This window comes from Poecilia latipinna, unplaced genomic scaffold, assembly GCF_001443285.1.
Source record: "Poecilia latipinna isolate Pla-1442-1.1 unplaced genomic scaffold, P_latipinna-1.0 Scaffold1055, whole genome shotgun sequence".
NCBI classification, from domain to species: domain Eukaryota; kingdom Metazoa; phylum Chordata; class Actinopteri; order Cyprinodontiformes; family Poeciliidae; genus Poecilia; species Poecilia latipinna.
Window position 1 is genome coordinate 74,672 of NW_015113671.1, and position 27,603 is coordinate 102,274.

Sequence of the window (27,603 nt, forward strand, 5' to 3'; positions counted from 1 at the left end):
GATGGATGGATGGATGGATAAATGTAAAGGCCTGAGAAGTCTGGAAATGAGTGTTAAAAAGTCTGGAATGTTTATGAACCCTGAATTTGGAGCAGAAGATTAAGTATTTATTAAATGTCCACAGTTATATTTGTGTAAAGTTACTAAATTGGTTGCTTATATAAGTCAAGCTGCTTTCAATTCATCTTAAGAGGGAATTAGACACTGTGACAGATGCTAAGCTAATTATTTACTTGATAAGCATGCCAACACTCCCACCTAGTGGCCATAATGTTAACTACAATATGTTCTCTAAGCTTGATCTTGTTCATTAATCTTTTGTGTGTCGTAATGCTGAACTCGTGCAGCATGCTTTATTACTGTACGTTTTTTAAAAATAAATCTTTTGTGTTTTTCTGTAGCTGATTCTAACTGGGTAACTGTGGCCACTGGGATAGCTGACTGTTACTACAATGTCACTGACCTTCCACCAGGGGGGCCTATTAGATTCAGAGTCTCCTGCGTCAACAAGGCAGGACAAGGTCCTCACAGCAACTGTTCTGTTCCAGTCAGCCTGGACTCAACAGGTGAGTTTTCGCCTTAATATAGACAATCAATAATATTATTATTATTGTGGATCAATACAGGAATGATATAGGAAGTGGAAATGACAAATTAGAGTAATAACCATGACAAAAGGTTATAATAAACAATTAAAGAAGAAACAGTATGATGAAGTTATCCTCCGTCTTCTCTTCTGCTTTATGACAGTTTCCTGATGCAGACTGAGATATTGAATGCAGATGTAGTTTCCATAACATGAGACCAATATCTCCTAGTGATCACTGTCTTGTATCTGTTGTGCAGAAGGAGGAGCTTCACCTGCAGTTGCTGTAGTAAAAACAGTCCCAACTCCACCTGAATCAGCGCTGAAACCTAACCCAGATGTCAGAGTCACTTCCACCTTCTCAACCTCTCCTCCTCCATCTGCCCTGACCTCTGACCCTCCCATAGGTTTTCCATCATTGTTTGCTAGCATAAGCCCAGAGGAAAAGCAAAGCAGTGCTCTGCCTTCCTCTGGCACAGTCAAAGCCTCTCCGTCCTTCATCTTGTTCAAGCCCCAGAGTCCGATAAACGTGGTGACCCCTATGACCCAGACCCCGCCTCCTCTTGTAAGCCCGCCCTCTACCCCTACCAAACCTTTGGTTGCATCCGTACCCAGCTACGTCCCCACCACCGCCACCAAGGCACACGTGGCTCCCACCCCGGTGTCTTTTTCCCCACCAGTTCTCCAGGCCTCCAGCCTGAGCCCCATTGCAGAGGGTGCCAACACCCCGATCAGAGGTACCCCATCTGGACACAGCACGCCCTCTACTGCTCTGAGACAAGGAGTTCCACAGAAACCATACACCTTCCTGGATGAGAAGGCCAGGTTAGACAGAATCCAACTGCATCTAATTGTAGTCAGGGGAAAAACTGGAATACTCCATGAAACACCCTCCAAATATTCTTGTTTAATCTTATTTTTTTTATTTAGAATTCAAAATTCTGTTCAAAAATACATTATTTTCATCAAATAAAAATTTAATGTGTTATAACTCACATCGAAAAAGTGTCCTTAAAGAGTAAAAGAGTATGTCCAGTGGTATCTTAGGAGGTTCATCTTTTGATCAGATTAGATTTGTGCCTCCTGTAGCTGAAGCTGCTGTGTTTCTTGTGTCCAGAGGTCGGTTTGGGGTGATCCGCGAATGCAGGGAGAACGCCACCGGGAAGATCTACATGGCCAAAATCATTCCCTACAGCCAGGAGAGCAAGCAGGGAGTGCTGAAGGAGTATGAGATCCTAAAGTCACTTCATAGTGAGAAGGTCATGGCTCTCCACGAGGCCTATGTCACACCACGGTACCTGGTGTTGGTGGCTGAATACTGCACTGGCAAAGAGCTGCTGTTCAGCCTCGCTGACAGGTAGGAAGGAGAATATCAAGCTGAGGTTTATAGACTCAGGCAGCTGTTTAAATGCTCCCTTTTTTTAAGGTTTCGGTATTCAGAAGATGATGTAGTTGGCTACCTGGTTCAAATCCTCCAGGCGGTGGAGTACCTCCACAACCGCAGAGTCCTCCACCTAGACCTCAAGCCTGAGAACATCCTGGTGACTAACCTTAACGTGGTTAAGATTGTAGACTTTGGCAGTGCTCAGAGTTTCAACCCCCTCCACCTGGAACCCAAGGGCACAGGAGCAGGAACCTTGGAGTACATGGGTAAGGATCCACGTCACAACTCATCTTCCACACTTCAAAACAAAAGCACAGTTTGATTCTCAAACATCTTCCTCCTGTTAAGCTCCTGAGATGATCAAAGGGGAAGTTGTTGGTCCTCCTGCTGACATTTGGACCGTTGGTGTCGTCACCTACATCATGTAAGTTTCATCACATCCTTAAAGTCATCATTTACTTTTGGAAGGTCAGTCTGGATTCCTGATGGGAGAGAATTGGAATAACAGTTTGTGGAGATGATCTACTGGACAGGAGGAATGTTTTTTAATTCTGAATTTTCAAATCATCCATCAGCCCATCCATCTGTCCATCAGTTTGACTGACCATCTGTCCATCCAACAATTTCATTGTTTGTGTGTCCATTTGTCCATCTGTTCATTCATCCATTTTTAGACTATCCCAGTACAGCTGTAGCTGCTATCCAGTGGCTTGCCACCATCAGTGTGTGAATGTTAATGACTCATTTCATTGTAAAACATTTTTGAGGCTCCTGAAAAGCACTACATAAGTCTCATGTTATTTCATTTTATTTCTTTCATCCACCCTAGCAATTTAGGTTTAATGAGAGGAATTTGTTTTCTGGCTGGCAAAAGAAGCAGTTATCAAATCAACAGTCAAATACCAAAAGGCTGCATAATCTAAAAACTTTGAGTATTTTTAAAACATGGCAAAGAGTCTTGGTTTACCTCTGACTTCTCATACATACTTCACACAACCTCACTTATGGTATGAAGTGTTAATGGTTCAGTGTGATATGTTCTGTACTGTAGCTGCTGTCAAGCTTTTAATATTGTTTGTTCTTTTCTCTCAGGCTTAGTGGTCGACTGCCCTTTGAAGATAAGGACCCTCGGCAAGTTGAATCTAAAATCCTGATGGCCAAGTTTGACCCTAGCAAACTTTACCCAAATGTTTCCCAAAGTGCCTCAGTTTTTCTCAAGAAGATGTTGAGCAGTTATCCATGGTGACTGCTCATTTATCCAACATAATGTGATAAAAAATCAGCAAGATTTATGAGCATAAAGATCCTAAATTGCATTTGTGTGTTTTCAGGGCTCGTCCAACCACGCGTGACTGCTTCACCCAGGCCTGGCTGCAGGACTCGTACCTGATGAAACTCCGGAGGCAGACGCTCACCTTCACCTCCAGCCGACTGAAGGAGTTCCTGGTGGAGCAGCAGAGTTGTCGCACAGAGACCGCCACCAAGCACAAGGTGCTGCTGCGCACCTACCAAGGCTCACCACGCAACCCAGCGTCTGGCACCATGCCACACCTACCCAGTCCCAAGTGAACACTGGGCAGGAGTAGCCCCAACAGAACAACTGCTGATATCAAGCACCGTGGGCAGACAGTTGGACCCACACGGGAATCCATGTGTTACTTTGGAACAAATAAAAACTTAACAGGAGCTGCAGACCACAGAGAATACATTCAACTCATGAACTCCTTATAAACTGTATTAAAAGGACAGGAAGACTTTTGGTTTTAGCCTCTTTGTCATTTGTTAATTCTAACTTTGCCTTTTATTTGCCCTACATTTGATATCCAGTGATGGGCACACTTCCACTCATAACTGGAAGTGTGCCCACTATACTATAACTAATTTTTCATTCAGCCATTTGCTAACCTAGAAAAGTGCACTTAGTTTACCCTAAATTAATATTTCCAAATTAATTCTAAAGCACTAATTTACTTGGTTGTTTTGTAAACTTTCAGTTGAAAACCATTTGACATCTGCTACCAGTTCTGTTTCCTCTCCGAACATTCTTTTTCATTTTCTTTTTACCAAATAACTTTAAAGCAAACAAGAAACATACAGGAACAAAATAATATGCAGCACAGAACAAGATAAAAACATAAATTAAAAAATGTAACTGAATTATAGAACATGGAAATTATGTCATAATTAAATTGGTTCTTGAGGGTTGTAGTCTAGCTAATGCTAAACCCCAACTTAAGTTGGTACAAGAAACATACAGAAACAAAATAATATGCATCACAGAACAAGATAAAAACATAAATGTGCTAACATAACTGAATTATAGAACATTAGTATTAGCTTCCACTAAATACAATGTTGGTGTAGTGCATTTGCATTAGCGGAACTAATCTTGATGATTAGGGCTTTAGGTTTAGTATAGCTAACTTTTCAGTTAGCAGTGCCCATCACTGTTGATACCAAGATGCTTTCTTTAGTAGTTTTATCTTAAAAACCCATTTTTGTCATGCAGTTTGGTGGTAATCGTCATGCTAATGTACCACTATTAAAACTGCTAACTTATTCTACATTTTCTCATTTTAAAACACCAAAAATATTGTTTTTCCCTTCTTTAAGATATGTTTGCTTTTTCATGTTAATTTATTTGCATGTGTGTGCATATTTTTGAGTCAGTTTTCGATATAACTGTAAGGCGAAAAAGAAAAAAAAATGTAATAAAGAAGATGCTTGTTATTGATGTTGAGTCTAAAGGGAAACTGTTTATGGGGAATCTTGCTTCTTGCTCTGTGATCAACTCTAAATCATGATCCAGCTGTGAACAGTGGATTTTCTATAAAGTGTAATGTGACACTTAGTTGCCATAATTTGTCAGTATTACAAGTCGGTTGATCTGGTTGCTTAAATCTCGGTCGTCCAGTCAGTGCCTCGGATAAATGTCAAAAATGTTCATATTTAATGTGTGTCTTCATCGGTTGCAGTATCTGGATATTACAAGAGGTAACTCATCCATACACAGATTTAGGCAAATATACATGGAGTCCTTGTAACATTTGAATGCCTCATGTATTGCTCTATCAGTCCTTTTGTATGACTTTGGATGGTTCAAGATTTGTAAATGTACCCAGTTGCGGTGTTTATATGTGGAAAAAGATGAAAATGTTTTTACGAGATAGTATGTAATAAAATATTCATACATTTCAGAATATTATGTGTTTTGCTAAGTGTGGTTTAGGGTCTATGGGAGCCCTGAATGGCAAGGGAACATGATCTAAACGTTATTTTTCTCTGACCTTAGAAATTATCCGGCAGTCATTTTCACATGCAGAAGCATATGGTTAGCTATGCTACTAACACACCATACAAATTCAGTCCATTTGTATGGACTGAATTTGAATAAAAATCATTCTCACTTGGTATGTTTTTCTACACTTTTTTATCATTGGGTGCTGTAAGGAGGTGTGCATACTTGACCCCAATATTATGAATCTTAATACTAGTTTTCAGAAAATCCTGAGTAGTTTTTATGAGCATCTCTGTCCATAATTCCTTAAAAAGACTGAATATCAGAGGTGCTGTGGTGGCCCATGGGTTAAGCACATCCCACATAAATAGGTCTTAGTCCTCAATGCGGTCATTGCAGGTTCAATTCCTGGCTTGATGACCTTTGCCACATGTCTCCTCCCTCTCTCTTTACCTACATAGGAATGTAGGTAAAGATTGCTATGTGCCACAGCTGCCTGAGTCTTTTTGGCTCTATAGTGCTAAGACTTCTGTCTTAGCACTTTCAAATAAAGACCACTATAGAGCCAAAAAAATCTTAAAAAAAAAAAAAAATCATCAACCGATAATGACAATCTGCAATGGATTTAATGGTTATGAAATGGATTGTGTTGGTAAGGCTGAAATTGGAATGCGTTGATGTTGATAATTAGGCAAATTTGACTACTTGAGAATACTCCATGAACTCAGCCGTGGGTGCCTTCTTGTGGCTAGAAGAGGTACTACTAAACACAAAAGCTAAAAAAAAAAAAGCGCCCAAAAACAAGTTTATCTTCCTCGCTTGCCCCTCAGGACTGAAAAAGAAAAAGAATAATCCATAATGCATAAGGTCAGTTTATTGGATTTTGTACAGCATTTGTATATATATGTTTTGTCTTTTCGAAAAATAATCTTCAGTAAATAAAAAATAGCGTTATGGCGACTTTGGCAACAATTCTGGAGGAACCGTGTAGTAATATTACGGAAGAATATGAATAAAAATCTCCGAGGACTGTTATTTTATATATCTGAATTAGACTTGAGGAAGTTATATGAAGAAAGACGTGTACCTGATATTGTGGCCAGTGCGGATGTACGCATATATATATATATATATATATATATTATTTCGCAGTTACGTTTTCCCCCCACATAATTCTTAATCGTAAAGGGAACAAAAAAGAATTATTTTGCTCAAACATAAAAAAATATTGTATTGCATACATTTTCTTTTTATTTATAAAAATTACGTAAACAGTTTTTGTTGACGTTAAAGAAACTTTTTCGTGATGCTCCCTTACTGTAGGCAGTTTCAAGGAGACCCGAACTGGGCGTTCCTGAGCTGCTGCCACTTCAAAGGAAAAATAAAAGTTTAAAAAAGTTTTGCTCTTGAGGTTGTTTTTAGAACCAGTCTATAAGGTTGCAGCCTGCATCAACCTAGACATCCAAAAAACACTATTCGTAACAACTGAACAGTTGTTATTCAAAGCTGTCTTTGAATACCGTACTTATCATTTAGTTTCGGCTTTTTAAGTCACATTCAGACCGTAACCTTCTGTCCCGAACGCATTTTGCGCACTTTAACAAGTTTACACGGTAAATCATGGATATATTATGAAGGTACATAGAGTATTTTGAACTTAAAAGAACACAGTGTAACTTTTGGAGCAACTTTGTCCTGTTCGGTTTAAGGGACCGTAGCTAAATGTGTCGACGCGGCGAGGCGGAGTGTCGGTGACGGCGGTTCCCTCTTCCTGCGCCACTTTAAGTGAAAAAGGGGCGCCTTGAAACCTCCATGTTTGTATCTTGAAATTGCGAACGGAGTTGAGCACCATATTGAATCAAAGTTACCAACTCTTTAAAACAAATGTTTGGTAACTTTCTAACTTTCTACGTCAGCGGCTTAGAGAGTAGACCCTGCGGCAGAGCTAATGGATGCGCTTTAGGCGACTGCTTTGCCACTTTTCCGGCGCCTTTCAGTTTTGTTTTCGTACATGTTCAGTTCATGCAACAGCACCGGAGTCGGCGAAACAACCCATAAGTTTAAAGCGTGAGATCCGGGATCTGGACGTGATGGACAATCCGTCCTCAGTAATCACCCAAGTGAGCCGGGATGAAGAGGGAAATAAAGCCGCGTCAGAGAAGGGTGAGTGTGTTCATTTTTGTCCTCTGCTGTCATGTCAGGAAAAGTTTTTTTTTTTTTTTTCCTTTTTTTTCTGGTGCAGCTGCGTGGTCAGAGTTCAACATCCAAAACTGCAGTAATCTGCTTACAGCTCATTACAGACTACTGCTCTCATTTTCCATGAAAAGAGTCAGAAAACAACTTGACGCAGTTGAACTGTGAAAGTTTGGTGGTTGTGTGGACAGAGATGATCGTTGCGGCCCTTTGGCTTCTGATAAAAGTGAAGGAAGTGACGTCCCCGCAGCCTGATCATACACATCAACCCAACGTGTCAATTTTTTGCATCGGTATAATACTCTCTTAACAAAATGAATGCAATTAAAATAAGTAATACTACTGAAAAGTATTAGAAATAATAACGAATATAGTTAAATAAAAAGTAATTATTACAATATATTACTGTAAATAAATATAATGTTAATTACACACCATTAAAAATGCTTACCTCAGACTGCAAATAGATTCTGAAACACCATTAAATTCAATTGAATAAAAAACCTGTGAAAGTTTTATAGAATATTGCCCTAATATTGTTATTTAAGCAAATACTGTATTTTATTTTTGCAGTTTGATTTGATACATTTTATAATATGTATCACTTAGACTTTTACTCAACATTTCTGATCTCAAACTATTTTAGTGAAACTACAAATATTCCAGATTTTTCTTTTCATTTCTACTTATATCGAAGATGTTTAAAAGTAATAATAGATTACTCATCATTCAGCATTTTTTTGATGAGCAGTAATTATTTATATATAATTTTAAGGTCTTATATTAATGATTGGTATGGTTTCCATTAGTAACCATAAATATCAGTTTCTATGTGTAAGCTATGCAGACTGAGAGAAAGAAGAGTGGAAAATACAGTTTTCTCTTGTGGATATTTTTGTTACAAAAATATCCACATAATTAGGGGTTACAAAATTCAAAAACAAAATGAAAAAAATAGTTTTGTTTTGGTTTAATAAATCAGGTTAAAGGGGATCTAGGTCTTTGACTCAGTTTAGCTTTTGTATTTCTCCTACATCAGCATAGACAATGCAGTATTTACAGGTCTTAAAATATCAGATTCATAAGTATGTGTGTTGTGCAATATCTGACAAAATTTTGTTGGGATAGGGAGTGTCATTGTAGAAAAGCTGTGAAAGGTGTGATTTTTTTAGGAAAAAAAATCTAGCTTTATTGCTGTTTCTGTATGATTAGTAAGTAAAGACTGACTGTGGTTACTGAAAGTTAACTTTATGGTAGGGATGCCCCGATTGGAGTTTTCTGGTCGATTGCCAGTTTTTAAAAAGCCTGCCCTGCTCATTTTTGTTTTGTACTATGCAAATTTGTTTTGTCTGAAAAGTCACTAAATATAATACTTTTGCTTATAGATTATAAAACATCTGTAAAAGCTCTGATCTCTATAGCTAAAAACTAAAACGTTACTCTCATGACCAAATTTTAGGTGAATGTCATTGGCATACAGAAGACATAAGATAAACCACATATTTAACTAATAGATGTTCTTTTCTGCTTAATTATATTTATTGTGTTGTCATATAAGCCGCTATATGCATGCTGCCATAAAATGATACAGGTGCTGGGATATTTGTTACCTTCTAGCCTGTTTTTATTTTTTTGTATTGCCACAACTGACCTGCCTGCTGCACTCTGTCAATAATGGAAAGACATTTTCTGGGTCTGAACTAGGCTTGACAACATGTACATACACTGTTATGTAGTGTATGTAACCTATGTGAAGTTACATACACTACATGTAGCCATTATTGGGCATATTGGATTACCCAACATTTTGACTAATCCATAAATATTGGATTAACCATCCAAAGTATTGAATTCAAGTGTTCCAATCGCTTCCATACCTTCAATTAAGCCGGTTACAGTCTTTAAAAAGCCTGACTTGCCAATTCCAGTTTTGGCTGATTGCAATTTTTTGTCTGAAATGTTGCTTAATGTAGTGAGAAAGTCACTGAGTTTGTAACAGTGGAGTGACTATTGTTAACTGTGCAGACATGACCTGGTAGGCCGGTCTGTCAGTCAAACCTCTCTCACAGGAGCGCAGAAGACAACTGTGGTTGATTTTTAGACCTTTGTCGAGGTAGAGTTGGGTAGAGTTTTTTTGTCCAACACCAGTGTCTAGCCTCACAAATGTTCCCTACATAATCACCATAAATCCTATACACTCATAAACCTTGAAGAAGTGTGAAGCTGTTGGAGCTTCTAACATAAGGCCGACCATAATGACTCAAAGTCAGATGAGTGAAGACCAATTTGCAAATATTTTCTTAACATTGCATGTCTGGAGCTAAGGCAAGAGGTCTTTGATTTGTACACTTTTATTATCTGTAAGCCTTAACCAATATTGGAATAAATAAAGGCTTGAAATATTTCACTCTATGTGTGACAAATATGACTTTTACTTTGTGAAATGAGTGAATATTGTACTTTTTCACACAATATATATTTTTTTAGCCATGCTTACATGGAAACTTTGTTTATAAGTAGAAAGGTGCAGTATTCTAAATATGAACTATCAGTGTAGTGTCAGTGTGTTCAACAAGGCAATCGCAATAGACCTCTTTGTCACAATGTCTGGTAGAACATCATATTTCATTTGATGGAGTTTATCAAACCTTAATGAACAATGGTTGCATGATTTTATATTTTCCAGATATTGAGCAGTGATGTTCATCAGGGCATTTGCCATTTTTGACTTTGCTGATGACTGTTTCACAAAACCAGGGTAGCAGATGAAGCTTTTCCTTAAGATTTTCCAGATATCCTGGCTGAGTTAAACCTCCATCTACAAAAGCAGTAATGTATAAGTTACCATGGCGATTTATCCTGTGCAGCTAAGCTGCTCTACACCATGCTGACAGCCAGGTTTAGTTAAGCCTGGAGCCTGATCTGTTCAGTCATCGATCACACCGATCAGAAAGCAATGAATTTAGTTACTGATTCTGTTTTCTAGTCTGTCTGCTTCTATCTTTTTAATTATGCTGCATGAAATACTATAAGGTAATATTGGTATCCAGTCAAGTATTTTAACATTATGATGGTAGAAAATACTATTATCAATTTTTAAATGATCCATGTGGATTATGTTACTGTTCGATTGGGTTTCTGGAGACCACTGTTCCAGTTTGACAGAAAGGCCTTTAGTAGACCATTGCTGTTTTGAGAGGATTAGAGAAATGGCTGATAAAGAAACAATTGTATTGTAATAAAACAAGTCCATATTAGTTTTAGCATACTTTTGATACTTGTACTTATTTACATCATAAATATGCTTTTGTCTCCATCAAGGGGGCTGATAATTAGATGCATTTTATCTGTTAAGCTGTCTTTGCGCTAACAGTTAAACAATAGATTGTCCCTTCAAAACAAAAGCATCACAACTCAATCAGGAAGTAAATTATAGGTAAAACTAATTAAAGGCGATATAGGTAGGGACTTTGCAAGTTATTAGTAAGTCATTTGCACATTCTAGTAAATATTTTATTCACATACTTCCTAGATACTGCAAAATGCTCTTATGTTTAATTTTGTTTGTTCTGTATAAATATTCATAAGATGTTAAAAAAGACTAACATGAATGTTCATATTAAGTTAAAGTTATTTATTTGAGCAATTACAAGTATGATTAGGATGGTTTTTAGTTAAAAAATGGTTTGGAAATGTATATTTTGCACTAATTATGTATTCAATTGATCTGCTATCATTTGCTGTTGTAGCAGGGTTCTTTTCTTGAATATGAAGAGCTTCAATTCCTCACAATCCTCAATAAAAAGATGCTGTTTGTTTGGTGTGACTTATGATGTACACAGTTTATATAGTGCGTAGCATCAGCGAATCTGTGATCGATCTCATTGGTCTGTTGAAGAAATCTGAATTACTTTAGCCTGGCTCAACATAGCTGCACCTCCTGAATCTGGTTTGGTATTTGTGATACTGATAAAAGTCAGGATGAGTCAGGATGATGGTGCTATGTCAAGCCTGGCTTTATCTCTTATCCTGGATTTTGTAATTCTACTTTTATGAAACAGCCCTCTGGTGATTTTGTACCTGTAGGTCTGAACGTTTGGACGCGACTTTACGTTAAATCTATAAGAACTTACCAAACATGTATCAGTTTCTACATGCTGGAGGTATGTTTTGTTCCCACTTTGACAGCCTGTGATTTAAAGTAAGTTTCTATATTTCACTCTTAGTACGCTGTAAGGAAATCTAGTTGGGGACACAGATATTACTAACTATAAATGTTGATGTTACTAGCCATAAAACAGAAATTTCCTCCTGAGCCGCACCACACACTTCACTGTTCATGCCAAACAAATCATCTGACTTGTCAGACAGGACACAGACACTTCTGATTTTCACAATAAAACTTCTTGGTCATCGAGAATGACTGCACAAGCTCATTGTTTGTTTCGGGGCCCTGGTGTTGGCCTTTGACCTGGTGGTTGCTTTAGAGGGTACAATGGTGTGGAATGCAACAGAAAATGTGTGGAGAGTAAAATGTATGCATCAGAACTTTGTTTTTATTTGTAAAATTGAATGAAATTGCTCTAGTTTTATGTATTTAGTGACTGAGAAAAAGTGGGGGTTTTCATTTTCAAATTGTACCAATTTGGATCTTCACAACTTCAATCTTTTCAGGTAAACAGGAACACACAGACTTACATGCCTGGATGAGTAGCAATGAGATAAACTCCCAGAAGAACAAAACGGCATACTGTACAGTTCCAGTTGTTCCAGTTGAACATTAACAAGAAATGTGCAGGTTACTGAATAATCCTGGAGCCAGTGGCAGTCCCAACACGGCACTGACATTTCAGCAGCAGATCAGACCTCCACCACAGAAGAAGAGCATGTTTTGGCAATAAAGGATCAGGTGAAACATGAGCAGATGTTAGTGGTGGTGCTTGTTTCTTGTACATGTGCAGCAGCTGAATCTGTTGCGTAACTTTGCCTTGATGCATGTTGGGAATGTTGGCTCACTGTAGCTGACAGCCACTGGATGAAGCTTTATGTTGATGTTTGAGCCTGAAATCTGACAGACATTTTTACCCAGTTGAGTGACATAAAGCATGTTTGGAGAAATAAAATAACATTTTTGATAAGTAGCTATATAGGAAATGTATCATTATTCTTAAAGAGCCACTCTTTCATTCATGTTTTTATTTTAAATATAAATAAAAACACGGAGAGATAAATTTTCTTCTCTGTCTTGTTGATATTTGTGGAGCATGAGTTTTCTAAAATAAAGCTGTTGCTTTTAGTGCCAGCTTTAGTGGAAAAATTGCTTAATCACAGCAAATTTTCCGCTTTGATTAAGAGCGGAAAAATTGGTAAAACCTGCAGTTATTATATTACTACATATACCTAAATTATATTATATATCTGGATTAAAAACTTTTCTTTGTTTATTTCCTTTTATCATCCTCATTTTCTCCACAACTGTAGAAACATTTGCCATAAATTTATAGTTGTCCATTTTATTTTATGTTTTTTAAATAAAACTTTCTGTGAGATCAAAGCTGATTTTTAATAGGCATCATCAGTTCTGTCAGCATTTTAAACGCTTTTAGCGATGTTTTTAGCAGCTAAGGTTAGGAGATTAGATGAGCCGCAGAACTCGACTGAAGTATCTGATGTCTGAAGTTGAACATGAAGAGGCAGAAATATTTAAAAAATCATGAGGGGAAGATGTGGATTATTACGGGGAAATGATGACAGATTTCAGTTATGCCAGGCTGAGGAAACTATTTAATCCACCCTAGCATTTTAATCATCAGAACACAATAACTGACTTCATAAAAGAGAATTTGTGTTTAATGCACTACTGTTAGTTAGTTAGTTAGTTAGTTAGTTACCCCTCAATAAAATCAATGTGCCTGCTTTTACAGGGCAATGAATTTTACAAAAAAGTGTAAAAAACATAAAAATGAGCTCCTATATAATTACTGAGTTTAGCTGCAGCAGAAGGCAGCTGATTAGCTTTTATCTGGTCATCTTCGTTGAATGGATGGTCCTGCAAGTTCACATCAAAGTCAGAACGTGAAATTCTCCGAAATTTAATAAGACACAGAGTAGGTAGAAGTATAAACTGCTGTGATGGAAAGATTTATTCTAGCTGTAAAACTCAGTAAGGGAGGTGTGGTGATGTGTGTTCTGCAGCACAACTAGTTTATCTGATGTATTGAAGTATTCTTGAATCAGATATGAGATTATCTGTGAGCTCAAGCTGGATGAGAGAAAAAAAAAGTGTTGCAATGGCCCAGTCAAAGTCCAGGTCTCTGCATGGATATAGCTTAGGTTGTATTTATTGTTATTAATTGGGGAAAAAAAGGGATTTTTTTTTTCCCAATTACTTAAATGTTATTAAGTAGGGATGTGCGATATCTGCGCTAACATATCGATGTTTATCATTGTTTAACACATTGGTTAATAAAATTTTTTTCCACCTTGTTTATATGTGGTGTTTGTTTGGTCATGTGACAGTGATGCAGTGTGGGATTGTGGGGATTTTATCTGAAGTAATGTAGGCGATGTCATGAAATGTAGCAAAATGTTCATAATACCGGTAAGAGCCATCCATCCATTTTCTATACATTCTTGTCCCTTAGTGGGGTTGGGAGGTGCTGGTGCCTATCTCCAGCTAACGTTCTGGGCGAAAGGTGGGGTACACCCTGGACAGGTTGCCAGTCTGTCGCAGGGCAACACAGAGACAGACAGGACAAACAACCATGCACACACACACTCACACCTAGGGACAATTTAGAGAGACCATTTAACCTTACAGTCATGTTTTTGGACTGTGGGAGGAAGCCGAAGTACCCGAAGAGAACCCAACACGCAAATTCTATGCAGAAAGACCCCAGGCTGGGAATCAAACTCAGAACCTTCTCACTGCAAGGCAACAGCATCTGCACCACTGTGCAGCCTACTGGTAAGAGCAATATTCAGATATAGATATGAATATGATAGATGTTCATATCGGTGCTATGTTGTTATGAAGCATCCTCTGGTTGGCTGTTGGGATCCTTCCAGTCTGCACGTCTCCGTGTCTCCGTGTCTCAGTGTCTCCGGCTCTGCTTGGCTCCAAACAGCAGCTCCAGTTATTGTTCTGTAACCAGAGCAATTTTTTTTACTTGATTCTTTGATCTTTGTTGAAAACCACATGAATTGTATTTTATTTTTTTAAGATTGTAAAATGCTACAAAAATTTGTTCAAATAACAATTAGGAGACTTTTACTAGAAGAATTAGAGCAATATAGATGCAAATAAAGGCTTTTGGTGTTCCATGGCCTCTTGAAGTGGTTTGAGCTCATTAAAAGAGCTGAAGGTGAAACAGAGGGGCTTCTGGGTGGCATATTGGACTTAAATTTGATACTTAACTCTGTTATGCTACACCTTGCATTATACCACAACTTTATGCTCTCATATATTTGTTGGATGCTCTTCTGGAGAAAAAGAGCCATCCTGTACTTTTCTGACTTTCATTCTCTGTCTAGTTTAAAGTGTTAGTGTTAAATGTCAGCTGAGCAGATTATGCAACAGTGCTGGCCTTGCTGCTAGTTTATGCTTTTATAGTCAATAGGAAGTGTGTATAAGCATGAATGTCAAAATTATTATTATCATTAATAACACAAAACAGTATTACTGTAATTGTAATATTTCTTATAATTATTGCATGATAATGGTAATAACTGATGGTTTTAATTATATTTACTGAGTGTTGCTGCTGTAGGAATTAATAATATCAATAGTTATTAGTGCTTATTAGTGCTTATTAGTGCTTATTATTATTATTATTGTCAATTAATAATACAAAGTATTAATAAGTATAGTCATAATCATGTTTATTTTTCTCTAATTAATATCAATAGTAATAACTATTTTAGTTGTAATTAGAGTATTCATTATTATTATTATTATTATTATTATTATTATTATTATAGCATTTCATAATAACAGTAGAAAATGATAGCTGTAATTATTTTATTTATTAATATTTTTATCATTATTATTGTTAGTTGTTTTTCCTGTAGTGTGGTATGTAGAGGTATGATTTCAGTCAAAGATGTAAAGAGTCAAAAACTGAATTCTGTCTCATCTGGCTGCATGCATTCCAGCAGCCATCTTTCTAAAGGGCGCCCCTTTGGTTCCACCAGAAGAGCTGGTAAGTGTCTCTCTATGCTGCACTGGAAATACGCGTTGAGTTTATTTTTGTCTGCAGCCATCTCAAATTGCAACAAGCTGATAAGCTGAGCAGGAAGAGAAAACAGAAAGTGTTGATTTTTCACAATCAATGTACTATTTACTTCCTGTTTGTGTTTCACTTTAACGCATCAAAAGAATCTGAATTTAAATTTCTTCCTTCTATCTAGCATTTTTTCGCAGGTAAGGTAGTAGAGCATAGTATTACGAAAAAAGCAACAGAAAACCTTAATGCTCTCCTGAAGAACACACATTTTTTTAAGGCGCAGAACAAGATCACTGGCACTTGAATTTCTTGACCTAAAACCTTTGCTTCAGGTTTACCCATCAGTCAGACATCTTTTTCTTCTTCGTTAAATGCCTCCAGTACTTTCCTTTTTGCTACATGTTAGCTCTCTCTTTGTCATTTTCACAGACCCCCTTTTTTTGTAAGTTCATTCATGCTCTGTGTTTTGCAGTCAGCACCCAGTTGGACATTTTTCTTGCAGACAGGCATGTGATGGTGGGGTGGGGAGGCTGGAACACTGAAGTGAATTAAGACTCCTGAGAGCAAATAAGGCCATGAGACTGAAGCTGAAATCCTGAGGATATGAAGGAGTGAAATAAGAAAACATAAGTCTTCCTCTGTGTGTTTCTTATGACATTAGATGCTTTATCTGTTGCAAATTACAGCGTTAATTGCTGTTTAGAGTAAAGAGGAAGCTGAATTTGCACAAACATAGGAGAAACTGTTCATGACAAGGAAAACAAACTCTGAAATCATGGGACAGTAGTAGTGTTGCTCCTCTTAAAACCTGCTGGCAAGGAGCTTCCTCCCAGTGATACCCGTCTGTTTCCTCTTCCTGTTTTGGCCTGTGCGCGGCAGAGGCCGGCGGAGGGTCACACCGTTGGTTTGAATCCACAAATGGAGGGGAAGGAGGAGGGAAAAAAAGAGGCGTGAGAGCACCACAACAGAGGTTTGTGTGTTAGTAACGCGGTCACGTCCGGATGGAGCAAGAGAACAGAGATGGAAGCAAAGTCTGGCATGAGGAAGAAAAGAGTTTGGAGAAGTGTTTAATTAGAGGGATGACAGGTGGAGGAATAAACTTTGTAACTAAGATAAGCGATTGTGACTTGAAACCAACAATACTTCAGCTTTAATTAGCTATGAATTAAAGACTTCCTAACTTTCTACTGGAAGTCATAATTCTCTACAAATGTTCCTTTGAGAGGGATGGAGTTCAGTCTTTAGCCCCACAGACTTTTAACATGACACAAAGAAGAAACTACATTGGCATCTATTACATCTCCAGATTGTCCAGATCCCTGGGACTTCCATTTAAGATTTAAGTCTGAGGTAATTATTAGTGTTTGTTGAACCTGGTTACAACTTTTTATAGAGTTCCAAACATTATTGATATTAGTTGTCTTGGGTGTAGCAAGATGTCTTCACTGGGAGCTTGTTGGGAAAGTAATGGCCATTCAGGGACTACATCCTTTCAAACGCCAATTGCACAGCAATGTGACGAAGGCTGTCTAAATTCAAATTCTCCTTCCAATGAGTCCTCCTTTTTCCCCAGATGTGAAGGGGACCGGTCATAGTCCACCTTTTCCTAAGACTTATTGCAAGCCAAACAGAAGACTTGTGTTGTTGTACCAGTGGCAGATGAAGCAGGATAGTGGGTGCACAGGGTCTGAAGGAAAGGACCGTAGCTTTCCCTTCCAAATTCAGAGAATGGTACAGTCCCTGAATTTGGACAAAACCAAGAAATCCTCAGAGTGGAGAAAGCTAACAAGCTAGTCATATGGACACTGATCCATTTGGCCATTGGTTTGTCAGATCAACTGATCTAGAATCTGTCAGAATCTATTGTCTGCAATGCTGTTACACAACTAATGCAGAATCCAAAAGTAGACTCTGTTTTTTGCGGTCTTCATGTAAAAATACAAGTTTTAGCAGAATTTGTGTAGCGGGCAGACTCGACCAGTGAAATTTTGTAAAAAGGAGATGGAATCACATTTGTGGAATAAGTTCTGGCATAGTGGACACTCCCATACATGGGGTGGATCTGTGCCTTACAGAGGCATGAGATGTTAAAATTTCAGAGTCAAAACCTCCAGTTCAGAGGGGAGGACTCTTCTTTTTTTTAGGATGTGTAGTCATGCTAGCTTCTAACCTCTGTTTCCTGTTTATTACAGACATGAGTGGTGTCAATATCTGACAAAATTATACTCTTTGTAGCCTGGTTGACTTGCTTCATACCAGTAGATGGAAGCATGCCTACTTTGCTTTTTCCTTTTATGACATTTTAATAGTTCAGACAAAAGTTGCATGACAATTGGATGGAAACACAGATTTGTTATACAGCAAAACTTTGAACTGGTGTTATTTGAAGTGGATAAGCAAACGTAGGCTGAAGACCAAGGTTTTACAACTAGGTTTGTGTTAATAATCCAATGAATATTTTTTTAATCAAATAATGAAATTATGACATATACCGTATTTTCTGGACTATAAGCCGCTTCTTTTTTCCTAAGCTTTGAACCATGCGGCTTATAGGCCGGTGCGGCTTATATGTGGATTTTTCTTCAACCACCAGGGGGCTCTAGAAGGAAGTGAATCATTGGAATTCAAAATTGGAAATAAAAGAAGAAACCGCCCATTAAAACGGAATTAGGTTTTAATAGGGAATTGAAATTTGAGAATGTTGCTGATCAGTTAAATAGCATTGAGGGGAAAAAGAAGATTTTTTGTTTTTTAAATAACACTGGGAGATAATATTGGGAGAATTTGAGGTATAGATATTAGGATTCAATAGATGGCAGTAGTGCAACAATAATGGATGCAAGCTGCTGTTGAAATCTAAAGAAGCAGGAGAAGAAGACACCCATTTTCATTTAGCACATGCTAGTAGCAGAAACGAAGGAGATTTTTCTCTTCAAACTCATACACCCTCATAATCAGTTCAGTTAAATCTAAACTTGGCAACTTTTTCTTTATCAACCATAATAAATGTGACCTGTTATGACTCAAATTTTGGGTGTTCGCCCCCCTCTGCTGCGTTCTGCATCGTTGTTGAAAACCTAGAACGGCAGAGATATCTGTTTACTGGTTTTTCTAAAAAAATTTGGAGGTGCGGCTTATCCGGATTATACAGTAATTAAAACGGTGGACAAAAATGGTAAAAAGAAATAAATAAATATTTTTCACTATTAAAGATCAAGCATGTAATTTCACTTAATGAATAATTTATTGGTGATATTTAAGACTAAAGATTTTTGATTGTACATAAATCCAAGTCTTGGCTTAAGGGCTGAACTTGATGAATCAATCTGTGGAAACTCAAGGCAGATGTTTATTTGTGTCACATCTACCAAGTCTGTGAAGACAATTATTAAAATTAAAAAATTGCAATTTAACAACGGAACAACTAGCATCACTGTCAGCCAAAAATAAGTTTCCTCAAACAAAGAAATCATGATGAGCGTCACATGACCCAAGGCCTACAAAAGGCAGGTTTTCTTTGTTTCTGCTTCCAGTTGGACAAAGGTTACCAGAGGGGAAGTTTTATTTTAGCCTCCAGTTGACTTCATAGTGGGTGTGTCTCTGGGTTTCCTCAGAGTATCCGCAGCTTGCCTAACAATACCTCACTTATGACATTCACCACAAAGCATCAGAGAAGAATCAGACTTTTTTAAAGCAGAAAGTGGTTAAAATTAAGTAGTTGCGCCTCATTCCTTTTCAAACCTCCTAATGTGTTCATCTTCGTACAGTCCGGAGGGTTAAGAATGACTCTGTGAATTCCTGTCTTTTCTGCAGGCTCTTCTCCCTCCCCGTCATCTAAGAAGCCGCGAAGCAGAGGCCTATTCTCCGGCCTGTTCTGTTGCCTTTGCCGGGACCAGCCTGAACCCCCACCCGTCAACAACAACGCCCCTCTCTTAGTGGAGGAGAATGGGACAGTCTCCAAGGTGTGCTTACTTCCTCCTTGGTTGAATCAGAGAGGAAAGTGTTGGGTTTGCAGTCAACATGTGTGTTTCTGTCCAGGTCAAGCCACTGCTGCCTCCAGTCAAGTCAAAAGACGCTGGGAAGATCTGTGTGGTGATAGACCTGGATGAGACGTTAGTTCACAGCTCTTTTAAGGTGAGTCACAGGGGGATTTATGGGTACAACAAAAACATGACAATAACAAGGTCCTTGGGGAAGAAATTGTTGCTGTCCATCAATGTGGGAATGGTTGTAAGGCCAAAATATCCAAAGTCTGTAGAAAGCAATTAATGTTTGCCAGTCTTCCCGGAAGTAGACCTCCCAGCAAATCCACCCCAAGGTCTGATGGTGCTGAGCTCAGACCAGGTTCAAAGGTCAGATAACAGGGTTCGAAACAGAAAGGTGGAGGCCTTCAGTTGAATAAATAAGCTGGACGTGAGACCTCTACTCCACTTTAGGAGAAAACTAAATCTAACATGTCAATAGTTAGATGTGAACTGCAGCGTTCCTGCTTAGTCTGGAAAAGTCTGGAATTTGATTCAAGTGCTTTTTTATGTCTGGATAACTGGAATAGGAATTTTGAGAAATATTTGCTTTGTAAACTTCTGTCTCTTCCCTTTTCTTTCCTCCTTATTTTTCTCCTTCCATGTGTCCTTCTTTCCTTGCCCAAGACCTTTTTTCTATGGTTTTCATTCATTCATTTTTGTTCATTTGTTCCTTCCCTTCTTACTCCTTCTTTTCTTCCTTCCTTTGTTTATTTTCTTTTTGTTCCTTCTTTCCTTCCTTTCTGCCCATCTCTTGAAATATTCAGTCTTCTATTTAAGAGTGTTCCTATAACCACAGTGAAGTTCATTATTTGCTTTTTGGTAATATAATAATCTTTGGAAATATGAGTCTGGAAAAGTAAACATGGAGAACTTGTAGGAACACAGTGGTGGGAGTGTGATGGTGGGGACTTCTACTGCAGCTCAAGGACCAGGGCAGCTCACCCACTGAGTTTACTGAAGTCAAAAATGTTTTTTTTCCATATGTAAGGAAAATGTCTTAAAGAAACCAGAGACCAGCTCAGTTTCTTTCTGTTTAACTCAGTCTGTTCCTTACTGTCAGTGAATTTCCATCAACTGACCGGCTGGTTTCTAAAAACCAGAACAACACCTTTCCATGCAAATATTTATACAAAGTCTTTTTCATTCTCCAAAAGGCATTGCTATATTCTTTACAGAGACGCTGGATGTTTAATTACTAACGTCTCCCTGTCTGTCTCTTTCACCAGCCTGTGAACAATGCAGATTTCATCATTCCCGTGGAAATAGATGGAACCGTACACCAGGTAACACCACTCTGTCATCTCCCCATGTCTCTGATTGGCTGAGTCTGCAGGTGTCATCTGAGTTCAAGTGACTGACAGAGCGGGATGATGTGCCTCATGGCTCTGGGCCTGATTCAAGTAATCCAGGATAGGTTTGTTCAGACAAGCACAGCCTGTTCCGGATGACTTGGTTCAGGAACGTTGGCCTCGGACACCAATGCTGCCGCCTTCAGGAGAACCTCATCGGCTCACATATGCTGTCTGACTACCAGCTATGCACATACCTTGATATTCAGCTTCAGATGCAAGTCTGATGCTGCCCTCAGCTTCGTTTTGCATTCAGATATATTTGACGCTGTCGACTGGAATCTGCAGAAACATGTTGCCTTTCAGAGAAAATTAGGCCAATTTGAAGATTCCTGTGTTTCCAGGTATACGTCCTGAAGCGGCCGCATGTCGATGAGTTCCTGAAGAGGATGGGAGAGCTCTTCGAGTGTGTCCTGTTCACTGCCAGTTTAGCAAAGGTAACAGCTTTAGCATGGAGGACGATCTGTCCATTTCTGTACAGTAAATTAGAAGGTAATCCGTAGTGGAAAAGCCTGACCTTTGACAGTGCTTGCAGTAAATAAAAACATGTCAAAGGAGACACTGTTAGGCAGTTGAACATTTGAAATAATGTTGTCAAGCAGGAACAGGAAATATTTCTAAACGTTTGCAGGCAGAGGTGATGCAACACGGTGTAGAGTGATATATTTCTAATCTGTGAAGAAATACAAAGTGATTTGCAATGTTTTGAGTTTTCTTTCCACAGAATTTTGAGTTAACTTGTGACTATGACAAGCTAATTTACAAAAAACTGCAGGGAGAAAGGATCTCCTGCAGCAGTCAGTCTTGCAACACACAATAAGAAGCCTCTGACTGAAGACTGTCACTATATGTCCGTCATAATATGCTAACAGCTATTCCAGACTAACATGTCATGTATGACACTGGTAATTCTGCTCATTTGCTTTTGCCACACCTTTTTAAATCTGTCTGCTCGTACGGTTAAAGAGGTGTTGGAGTAAGGGATGTGATGCTCATTTGTTAAGATTTCTGCTTTGGATTTCCATCTCATTCTTCATTACAGTTTTGAAAAATCATTTGCTTATGCAAACCTTTTTTGGCCAAACAACTTTGGAAAATAATTATTTTCTTCTGGAGAGATTAGCATCTGCTATAAATGTTTTACACTTTGCAGTAAGAGAGTGGGAATAGCTGAACATCGACCTTTGTTGATATCTTTCTGTCTTGGCGTTGTAAAATTCACTTTTTGGACAATTCACAAATTCCACTTTGACTTATTAAATTACACATTTGGTTGTGGGAAAACTTACTCGATTATATATTTAGTTTTATTGATGACACTTTTCTGAGATCATTGCCTGCTGCTCTGACACAGGCTCATGCTAACACAAACCAAGCGTCTTTAAATGGGTCCTGTAAATCTGACCGTGTCTTTCCGTCAGTACGCAGACCCCGTCTCTGACCTCCTGGACAAGTGGGGGGCGTTCCGCTGCCGCCTCTTTAGGGAGTCGTGTGTTTTCCACCGAGGTAATTACGTGAAGGACCTGAGTCGTCTGGGTCGTGATCTCAACAAAGTCATTATTGTGGACAACTCCCCCGCCTCCTACATCTTCCATCCCGACAACGCAGTGAGTGCACACTCAGCCTTCACTGTCTCTGGACATTTAATCTTATTTTTCTGTGACAGCTGGCTGTTAGTCATTGCATTGAGTTAAATATTCTCCATATTGTCTCTGTGAAGGTTCCCGTTGCTTCTTGGTTCGACGACATGTCCGACACCGAGCTGATGGACCTCATCCCGTTCTTCGAGAGGCTGAGCAAAGTGGACAACGTCTACACAGTCCTCAAGCAACAAGGGACTCCGAGCTAACACTGTTGAGGTCTTCACCTCAGCTCCGAACAAAATGCCGTAGAAACAAAACAGAAAGAGAGAAAAAAGCCGAACACACCAGCGAGGCTGGAGCTCCACCTATCACTGCCCACCAGAACACAACGCTGCTTCACAGCTGACAGACCCTTCACCCTCCCAGTAGACAACCAGCTTCCTGACCGGCACTGCCATCTTCTGGTCAAACACAGACAGGATGAATGAATATTTAATGACACAGTGTAGCCACGAATCCTCTGGATTCCACCTGGGTACTGGACGCTGATTTCTCCATGGGATGCTCCTTTAAACTGATCTGAAAGGATTTTTTTTGAAAGGTTTACATGAAAGGACATGTGTTCCATCCAAGCAATGCAGATCATTCATGTCTCCTATGCATGTTGGACCAGCGTTCATTTGACCCTTGTTTTTAGCGCTGTTCTGGAATCATCAAGGCAGTGTTATAAAATAATCTCACTCAAATTAATTACAGTCAGAGCTGTAAGAATTTAACATATTAAAACATAAGTGATTGGACAGCACTTTACTGTTTGATGTATAGACTATAGTGCAACTGATGATTTTTGTGCACAAACAATGTTTAGAAAATAGCATAAAAGTTAAAATTTAGTATTATTACTGCATAATTCCCCACCACTTCATGCTTTTAAAAAGGCTAGATTTGATCTTATTGAACCGGAAAAAGAGCAGCTCTCAGTGGTTGTTGGGTCGATAAACGCCATGACCAGTTGAGTTCAGAGGACCAGAACTGTCTTCCAACCCAACCCCTGGAAACCAGTCACTGTTAATGGTGCATCACAACTGTGTCGGATTTGTTCCTTGCTTTAAAGCCACGCACAAATCGTGAACTTTTTTTCTTCTTTTTAACTTGGGTTTAACAGATTGTATTTAAAGTTCTGTTGTAGTGAAACAGTAGGCTTGAGATATTTACTTCCCTAGGCGGTACTTGTAGCCTGGAGGCAAGTTTGTGACGTTAGAAGATGCTTGTTTGGGGAGCATAAAACCATCTGTTGCAATAAATGGTTTGGTTCAGTCCAGATTTAAAGGATAAATCCACCTCGAAGCTGTTCAACACTATTGGTTCTGTTACTTGGCTGAAGTTCTTCATCTTCTGGACATAAATGGATGTAATATTAACTCTGTAATGTAGCGCAGCCATGTTAACATTCTTTCAATTTGAAATATAATCACAGAAAATAACAACATCCACTCCTTAAGGTTTTTTTTTTAATATATTATTGAGCGTTGCTAAAGGCATTGTAGGAAGTGTAGGAAATCACTATGTACACAATTGCTGACAAGGTAGAGCTGATTTAACGCTGGAATGTGTACCTTTTGTCAATCTCACCTTCTTGGAGATCGTTTTCCTGGTCTGTTGGAATGAAGAGCAGCACATTCTCCAACAATCCACTGTTCCACGTTTGCGATGACAATGGCCTGTATTGACACTGATGAATGAAAACGGTGGGTTAGACTATGAGCCTGGGTAGCAGGCTTTGGATGGGGCAGGGAGATTAAGAGCTATTGAATTATTTATATATATATATATAAAAAAAACTTTTCAATCAAGTTAGCTTGTTGTTTTTGAATACTTACTGATTTTAATTTGTTATTTCACCAAGGAGTGGTCATCTGATACAATATTTATAGTGTTTTCCAATCAGCTCTTTTTTCTATGCAAGACTTGGTTGGATACCTCATATCTTGGTAGAATATGGATCAGAACTGCCCACAGATAACTGAAAATATAGTACCTTACTGTTTTAGGCACATAACAGGGTAACTGTTTTAAAATGTGTTTTCCATGTAAGCCATCGTCACGTGTGTTAGATTCAGAAATGACGCTATTTTCAATTCATTGGCAAAGTATTTATAGGAACATGAAATCGTTTAGTCATGTGATTACATTTATGAGTATTGCGTCACTATGGGGCCCATTTGCTGATACTGTACTTCTTACACATTAATAGATATGTATATGTTGTTTTGCACAGTAATAAAGCAAACAAATTTCATTAATATATATGGAATATTCATTTTACTGTACTCATGATGATTAGATGTAACCTAATTTTTGACTTTTGTTGTTTTCTCATACCAAATACTGTATGACTGTATGTAATATTGCCATCTTTCTCTCTCTCTCCTATAAATGCTCATTGCAAGATGGTCCAAGCGCTACTTTGTAAAGCATTTTCTGTTCAAGGGGATCAGAGAAATGTGTTTTAAAATGGAATTCTGACAAACAGTTTTCCAGCCTGAAATTTTAGCTTTTTCAGTCAGCTTTTCTCTCAACCACTAAATACAAATATATACTGAAAATCAACCAGACGTCTACAGTTGTTGGGATTTATTGTCTGCATTGTCCAAACACAAGTAAAATCTACATTTCTGGATAGCACCGTTCTGCACAATACAAACAAAAAGCAATATGATGGCTAAAATGTCCATTAAAGGCAATTTTGTGGTAAATGAACCAAATGTTTTATCAGTGTAGTTTTAGAAATGGCAATTCTAACAATATTGTTTAAAATAAGGATGAAGGTTTGGACAATCTTGAAACTAAATTCCCTTTTCTATGTCTATGCTGTTTAACATAACTTTAAAAGCACACACACACATCTATATAGTGAATCACCTAAAATGAGAAAATTACTTGTTCTAACAATATAACGTTCGTGAATTTATATCTTTGCTATAGCAGTTACCCTTCTGCATAAGGGACGTGAGCAGTGGTCAGAAAGGCAAACCATTACTAAAAATAGTTTTCAAATGTAATATAGTGAATATAAATGGGGATGTTGTGTTTGAGATACGGATCTTTGAAGGTTGACCATTAACTTTCGGTGAAATTCTGTAAAAAATAATGTTCTGGCTTCAAGCAGTCTGGGCTTTCTCCCTTTGACTAGGATTGCTTCCGGTTGATTTTTGACAGGGCCACTCAGCGAACAGAAGGAGGAGGTTGTCGACGATGACGTTGATTTTCTGCGCCGTATTAGAATGTACTTTTAGCAATGGGAGCGGCGGAAGTGAACGAAGCTGTTCAGTCCGTTTTGGCCATGCTTCCAAATACTGAATTGACATAAACCTTTTTCGGGTAGGCACTCTCTCTTCACAGAGGATGGTTGTTTCACAGAGAATGGTTGTTTACAGCTGGTAAGCTTCTTGGCGCCGAATTGGCGCATGCGTGGGTCACGTTAGCGATTGGGTAAAATGTCAAACCTCAACACATTTCTCATTTGCAGAGACGAGCAAAAAGCCCAGAACCTCTGCAGGAAGCAAGGCATAGTAAAGGGGCTGGTTTTTACCAGGCTAGGATCTTGGAAACCAGTAAGTGCTTTTTGTTTGCTTTAACCCTTTCATGCATGATTGTGTAAGTCAGGATTTTTTTCCAAAGTGTTGTTGATTTTGTCAAGGCATAAAAATAAGGTGGGGAAAAAAGTTTTTGTACTTTTTTTATAGGGTTGGTCCAAGTGTCCACTTAAGTGGACAACATGCGCTTACGTCTTTTCAACTAACGAAATGCTATATACTATAATGTGAATATATTTTGACATTAGTTAACAGAATGCATAAATATATAACATTGTATTCAACTTTCATCCTAGTCTAATGTTCACTACTAACTGATCCCTTAATTCAGACATTGATCCCTTAATTCAACCACTTGATCTCATTTTAGTCTTATTATGTCTCCTTCTCAAGTAGTATGATTTTATTATGGACATGTTTAATTTTATAAAACAAACGACATTGAATATGGCACCTAAGCCATTCTGTTGTTTTCTGTAACATAACAGTACTGTCTCTTCAGTTTCAGACTTATAAAGGCTATCTTGTATGAAAATGCGCAAAGCACCCAAGTTGCAAACAACACATTGGATGTAGATGTATTTAGTTTTGTCTGCAGGCTGGATCATTGCATGCTGATATTTTTGGTTGCAGTGAGGTAGGGCCAGTGTTCCCCAGACCTCAACCTGATCTCATGAGTATCTTAGACCAATGATGTCCAAAGTCGGTCCTTGAGAATCGGCATCCTTCACATATTAGTTCTCTCCCTGGTTCATCACACCTGGATCAAACGGGGCTCATTAGAAGACCTCAGGAGACATGCTGAGGAGGAAGTTACTACCACCAGGCAGAGAAATAGAACATGCAGGATGCCGGCCCTCAAGGGCCAACTTTGGACACCACTGCCTTGGACACCAGTCTGCGTTTCAATGGTGATGAGATGGCACTGGTCTGGATGGAACTCTCATTTATTAGTAGACAAGCTACAGATTCCTTGAAATATAAAAGATTCACCTCCCCCAAGAAGTGAAAAAAACACTTAGTATCATGTCAAGGGGAAGACCTGGCTCTGATGATCAATACATTCTTGACCTCAGGTATCTGAGGTATGACATGATTCCATATTTATTACTGGAAATGTCTTCACTTCCTGATCTGTTAAGGCCAGAATTTATTTTCTTTTTTGAAATGCACGCAGATTTGTAATCTGCAGGTCTTGCATCTCCAGTTATTTCATGTCCCTCAACATCTTGATTTACCTCAGTGATCAAAGATTTTTCATCATCCTCATGTCCACTATTGCTACCATTGGCCAGTAAAGTATAAAAACTTTACTTCTTAATGGACATCAAGTTAAGAACTAAAATATGCCAGTTTATTTACAGTCAAAATATTTGCTGGAAATGTTGCATATTGTAGATCTATAGTCAGAGTATTGATATCAA

General features: G+C 38.4%; 2 protein-coding genes across 7 annotated transcripts in view; both read left to right on the plus strand.

The window, feature by feature from the left end:
* Positions 1-5,170, plus strand: part of LOC106959195 (striated muscle enriched protein kinase) — a 53,910-nt gene extending 48,740 nt beyond the window's left edge. For all 6 annotated transcript variants that reach the window (XM_015051584.1, XM_015051585.1, XM_015051588.1 and 3 more), the window contains 7 exons: positions 402-566; positions 847-1,411; positions 1,704-1,943; positions 2,013-2,236; positions 2,319-2,394; positions 3,063-3,212; positions 3,302-5,170. In XM_015051584.1, the coding sequence (XP_014907070.1) occupies positions 402-566; positions 847-1,411; positions 1,704-1,943; positions 2,013-2,236; positions 2,319-2,394; positions 3,063-3,212; positions 3,302-3,539 (1,658 nt within the window). In that variant the 3' untranslated portion in view covers positions 3,540-5,170. The remainder of the gene's footprint in view (positions 1-401; positions 567-846; positions 1,412-1,703; positions 1,944-2,012; positions 2,237-2,318; positions 2,395-3,062; positions 3,213-3,301) is intronic.
* A 1,811-nt stretch (positions 5,171-6,981) lies between these two features.
* ctdsp1 (CTD (carboxy-terminal domain, RNA polymerase II, polypeptide A) small phosphatase 1) lies at positions 6,982-25,340 on the plus strand. The gene is made up of 7 exons (XM_015051599.1): positions 6,982-7,371; positions 19,440-19,588; positions 19,665-19,760; positions 20,878-20,934; positions 21,345-21,437; positions 22,422-22,607; positions 22,721-25,340. Exons 1-7 carry the CDS (start codon positions 7,161-7,163, stop codon positions 22,847-22,849), a joined length of 921 nt encoding a protein of 306 aa, XP_014907085.1. The 5' UTR covers positions 6,982-7,160; the 3' UTR covers positions 22,850-25,340.
* The last annotated feature ends 2,263 nt before the right edge of the window (positions 25,341-27,603 follow it).